The 5,481-nt window shown below is 51.4% G+C and overlaps 1 protein-coding gene across 1 annotated transcript; it reads right to left on the bottom strand.

Moving 5' to 3' along the window:
• Positions 1 to 1,203: 1,203 nt before the first annotated feature.
• On the bottom strand, positions 1,204 to 1,734 carry LOC112638514. Its single transcript, XM_025410388.1, has one exon. It carries the CDS (start codon positions 1,732 to 1,734, stop codon positions 1,204 to 1,206), a length of 531 nt encoding a protein of 176 aa, XP_025266173.1.
• Between the last annotated feature and the right edge of the window lie 3,747 nt (positions 1,735 to 5,481).

The following is a 5,481-nucleotide window of genomic DNA, read 5'->3' as shown; positions in this document are numbered from 1 at the left end:
CGATAGTCCGTAGCACGTTTCCACGTTCCGTAAGGTTCGATCTCGACTCTAACCCTCGCGGTATCTTCTCACACCCGATCTCTCTGCTTTTACTAACCGTAAGGGGATGAGGGAGTAGGAAACGGTAAAGGGGCTTAATCGAACTTAGAGCGCGGTACCCAATTTACTTTATGGTCACCTTCTTCAAGGTCGACTCCCTTATTACGAGAAAGAAAGAGAGAAAAGAAACGAAAATGGAACATTTTATTAGACGAAGAGAACAACAAAACCAAAATGAAAGAAACGGAATGTACAAAAGAAAAAGAAAAGACCGAAACGGAACTTACAAACTAGAATATTCAGGAAGGAAAGAACAAAACTTACAGACTAGAATATCAACTAACCTAAAGCTATCTTAGGTACTAAACTCCAACTAATTAAATTAACAAAAAAAAAGAAAACGGTAACCAAAAAAAAACTAACAAAAAAGAAACGGTAACTTAAAAAAAAACACCAGAGTCTTTAGGGACGAGATGGCCCCGTCCACTCGCCCCCCACGTCCCTGGCCCAGGGCCATCCGTCCTGGAGCGGGTTGTCCAGCGGTGGCGATGATGGGGTTCGGGGCGCCCTTGGTCCTCGCCCCGCGGTGTACGGCGTCGCGCGCCGATATGCGCCGCCGCAGCGCCCGCAGCCGCGCAGAGTTACCCCCCGCTGTCCGCAACCGTAGCAGAAGCTACCTGTGCGGGGCAGGGGGCACTCCGCGTACGAGTGCCGGGTGGAACCGCAGTTCCAGCACCCGACACTGTACGGCCTGCGCTGCGGCTGGCGCCCGGCGGATGACTCGGGTGGCTGGGGGTCCAATCCCCGCCCATCCGGACGCTCTAGCGACCGGGTTCGTCGCCCAGGCGCCGCTTCCCCGGTCGGCTCCGCAGGGCCGGTTTGGGTGTCCCGGTGGACCCCGTGACCGGGCACGGTCTGGGTCCCCTGGTGGACCCCCGGGTAGGACGCCGTCTGTGCCGCGGTGTCCCTAACGGACGGCCAGTCGCGCACGAAGGCCCCCTCCGTTGTATATCGGGCCGCTTGAACCTGGCGGGCCACGTCCTCCAGGTCCGTCCAGAAGCCCTCATCGTTAAATTCGATGTGCTCCCAGACGGACCTGTGGCGCGACCAGAAGGCCCGCCAGATCCCTCGCATTGCACGGCGATCCATAGTGCTGCGCGGCATCTAAACGGTATCAGAAATGTTATAAGGCTTCAGGTTCTGTATGTGGCTCTTACCTGCGGATGACCCGCCCAGCGATCCCAACTCGTAGACCACCGGAGAGATCACCCGCACTATCTTAAACGGATCCTGGAACTTGTGTGCTAACTTTGCGGCTATATTCTGTGCCGCTGACGATAAAATGTGTTGGCGTCGTAATACCAGGTCTCCTATCTTGAATGTGCGACCCCGCCTACGCAAGTTGTAACGGGAAGCTTGTCTCTCGTATGCTCTATCTAAGTTCTCAATAACCCATTCCCGTAGGGTTTGCATGTTCTTCATGCGAGTCGCCCAATTAGCGGTATCCCCCTGCTCGATTTCGGTAACCCCTTGCCGGCGTTTCACTGAATGTGCGGGCTCTAATTCACGCCCAAGGTTCAGAAAAGCGGGAGATGCTCCCAAAGAGGAATGACAGGCGGTATTGTATGCGAACCGGAAATCCGCGATGTGTTCATCCCACTCCCTGTGATCCTTTTCGATGAACGCGATAATCATCGTTTTTAGGATGCGGTTTACGCGTTCTACTGGATTGGCCTGGGGGTGGTATGGGGGTACGGTAGTGTGTGTATTCTATCGATCGTCAGCAAACACCTTCATAACCTTGTTAATAAACTCGGTACCGTTATCCGTTAACAGAAATTTAGGAGCTCCCCATCGCGAAATCACTAGGTCGTCTATGGCCTCACTAATTTTCGGACCTGTCGCGGCTCTTAAGGATTTACATTCCACCCATTTTGTAAAAAGGTCTTGGATTACCAAGAGATATTGGAACCCAGCCTTACTTCGCGGTAACGGGCCTATAATGTCGGCCGCTATTGCCGTCCATGGCCCATCCGCGATACGACGTCCCATAAGACCCGCGGGGCTTGCTTGTTCTACTTTCGTTCGCTGGCAGGTATCACATTGTCGGATGTACTCGGTAACTTCGCGAAATAAATTCGGCCAGAAATATGAAACGGCAATACGCTGGTAAGTTTTTTCGGTACCCAAGTGGCCTGCCTGTGGCATATCGTGCGACTCTTTTAAGACTTCCCTTCGGTATTCTTTCGGTATCACTAACTTCCATCGGTCTAAGTCTTCCACGATTTCGGAAACTACGCGTTTCGGCCGGAGAAAGTATAGTCGCTCCTCAATCACTTTCCATTGCGTGTATTTTTCGGGGGTCGCCAAAACTTCTTTGTATCTTTTCCGGTACCATTCGTCGGTAGTGTTCGCCAGGTCTACGGTATCTATTGCGGCCGTCATGTGAACGGAATTGGTCGCGGCCTGTACGGTATCTTCGGTAACCTCCGCTTCAAACATTCGGGAGAGTGCGTCGGGCACATGGTGTAGGGCACCCTTCCGGTGAATCACCTCGTAATCATATTCTAATAATTCGAGCGCCCACCTTGCTAATCTCCCTGTGGGGTTCTTAAGGTTATGAAGCCAACGTAAACTACTATGATCGGTAACAACGGTAAAACGGTATCCCTCTAAGTATGGTCTAAACTTCTGGATTGCCCATACGACTGCTAAACACTCTTGTTCGGTAACGGAATAACGGGATCTGATAAAGCTCGACTCGCAAAAGCTATCACCCTTTCCTCGTCCTCGATGATCTGAGTCAATACCGCGCCTAAACCCACGGAACTTGCATCGGTATGTAATGTAAACGGTAACTCAAAATCCGGACAAGCTAGTGTCGGTGCGGTAACTAAGTGGTCCCTGATTTGATCGAAAGCGCGGCCTTGATCATCCCCCCACTCCCAGCGCTTGCCTTTCTTCAAAAGCCGCATTAGTGGTTCGCTAAGGGTTGCGAATTGAGGAATGAACCTGCGGTACCAGGATGACATCCCTAAGAACCGCCGTAATTGTCTGATGTTTCGTGGTGCGGGATACTCTAAAATTGGCCGAGTCTTTTCTGGATCCACCGTTAACCCCTCCCTCTGGACGATAAATCCCAGGTATCGTACCTGAGAACGGCAAAATTCACATTTATCCGGATTTACGGTCAGGCCGGCAGCAGTTATTTTATCCAGTACTTTTTTAAGCCAGATCATATGTTCCTCAAACGTCGGCGTTACTATCACTATATCATCCAAATATGCGAACGCGTGTGGCTCCATTTCCGGCCCTATTAATCGGTCTAATAACCGTTGAAACGTAGCCGGTGCTCCCGTAAGCCCGTATGGCATTCGCGTAAAATGGAAAAGTCCCTTCCCGGGAACACTAAATGCGGTAACCTCCCGACTATCTGCAGCTAACGGTATCTGAAAGTAGGCTTGACTCAGATCAATGGTCGATATATAGCGAGCCGAACGTAATTTGTCGAGAATCCCATTCATTTTCGGTAACGGATACGCGTCTTTTTTAGATACGTTATTAACTTTTCGGAAATCCAGACAAAAGCGGTATTTCCCGTTAGGTTTTTTTACCATTACGATGGGGTTCGACCATTCGCTATAAGACGGTTCGATAATCCCTGCCTGGAGCATTTTATCAGTCTCCGCCCGTATGGCTTCCTGAACCTTAGGCGATACAAGGTAACAACGCTGTTTAATTGGCGGACTATCACCTACATCTATCTTATGTTCGGTAAGCGTTGTCACACCGGGGTTATCGGACGTTTGCGGTAACGTCTGTAAAAAAAAATCTAACGTTTCTTCCTGTGTGGACGTCAATTCCGATATCCCGCAACAAGAACTCTCATTTGGATCTACCTCGGTAGCTAGGCGGTATCTCTTGTGTGGTGATTCGGCAAAATACCATCCGTTAGTGGCGAAGTCTAATGTTACTCCGAATTTCGTAAGAAAGTCTAATCCCAGAATACACGGAACTGCTAAATTCGGTAACAACGCAACGGTAACTTCGTGACACTGGTCCTCTAGTTCTAACGGTACCTTAATCTCTTCCCTTATATTTGCGATTTGTCCATTCGCTGTTCTTATTTGTATCCCCCTTCCCCTCTCAGTATCCAATCCTAATTCTCGGATAATCTTTATCCCTTCACGGTCCAGTAGAGTGCGGTTGGACCCCGAGTCCACGAGGGCCGCGAGAGTGTAATTGTATATTTTAATCCGGAAAAATCTCAACGACGGTAACTCGTCCCTTTCTAAGGTGACATATGAATGGAGTACGGTATCATTCCCTGCGGTATCTGGTGCGGCATCTGGGGTCTCGCTTTCGGGACTCGGAGTCGTAGGGACCCTCTCTACTGGCTCCGGTTCTCGTTTCCCGAGCAGGTCGGGCAAGTCTGGACGGTAACCTCGCGTTTCCCGCAGCGGTAACAATATTTCCGGCGTGGCTCGGTACATCCGCGCGCGCGGTGTCCTGTCTTATCGCAGTTCCAGCATTTTATATTGCTGGCGGGATTGGGGATAACGGTAGCACTCGTCGAGGGTTCGGTAGCGGCAACGGCAGCGGCAGCGGTAGCGGTATCAGTCGATGCGGTATTCACGCTAGGGGTTTTCGCGGATTTCTTTCGTTCTTTCTTTTTAGCGGTAGCGTTAGCGGTAGCAACGGTAGCAGCGTTCTTTGCCTTACCCTTCGGCGCGTGGTAGGCCAAATCCGGAAAGATAGATTGTTCCGGCGGTAGCGGGGGTCGGTAGTTTTTCTTCGCTTGAAGGCTTCTTTCGATGCGCGTAGCCAGATACTCTAGAGTCGCGAAGTCTCTGAACTCTTGACGTCGAATAGCTATCTGCATACGCGGTAACATATTCCGGTGTGCGAAATTCAATTGTTCTTCCAAGGGCCAGGGGGGCGTCATTCGACTCAGTAAAGCCCGCAAACAGGTCAAATAATCGGCCGCGGTTTCATATTCCCCCTGTGTCCGCCTGAAAATTTCATCGCGAAGAGCGTATTGATAATCGGGATCCCCGAATCGGCCCCTCCATGCCGCCTCAAAATCGTTCCAGTCCCGCCAGTTCCCGCTTTCCAATCGCACCCAATACAACGCGATTTCCGATAAGAAGAGAGGTAGGCACTTAAAAAGGTCGGCGTCTGAGATGGGGACTATCGCGCGAGCCTCCTTAATTCTTAACAGGAAGGCTTCCGCGTCGTTACCGCGTTTTCCTGAGAAATGGAGGTTCCATTTTCTCATTAAATTATACGCCTCCGCTGTTGAGGCCCTCCCCGGACGGGAACTCGCCTGTGACGCGGCCGCGGACTCGCGTTGGGGCGGACGGTATCCGGTATCTCGGGTCATGTCGTCCCGCTTCACCTCCTGCCCCCCCAAGGGTGGTGTGCCCCGCAGGTCCGGCCTGC

The sequence above is a fragment of the Camponotus floridanus genome, unplaced genomic scaffold, assembly GCF_003227725.1.
Source record: "Camponotus floridanus strain SB8 unplaced genomic scaffold, Cflo_v7.5 scaffold313, whole genome shotgun sequence".
Classification (NCBI taxonomy): Eukaryota; Metazoa; Arthropoda; class Insecta; order Hymenoptera; family Formicidae; genus Camponotus; species Camponotus floridanus.
This window is presented reverse-complemented; position numbering and strand designations above follow the sequence as displayed.

Excerpts from the sequence above, each read along its gene's own strand:
- LOC112638514 (XM_025410388.1), bottom strand. The coding sequence starts at position 1,734 with ATGATTATCGCGTTCATCGAAAAGGATCACAGGGAGTGGGATGAACAC.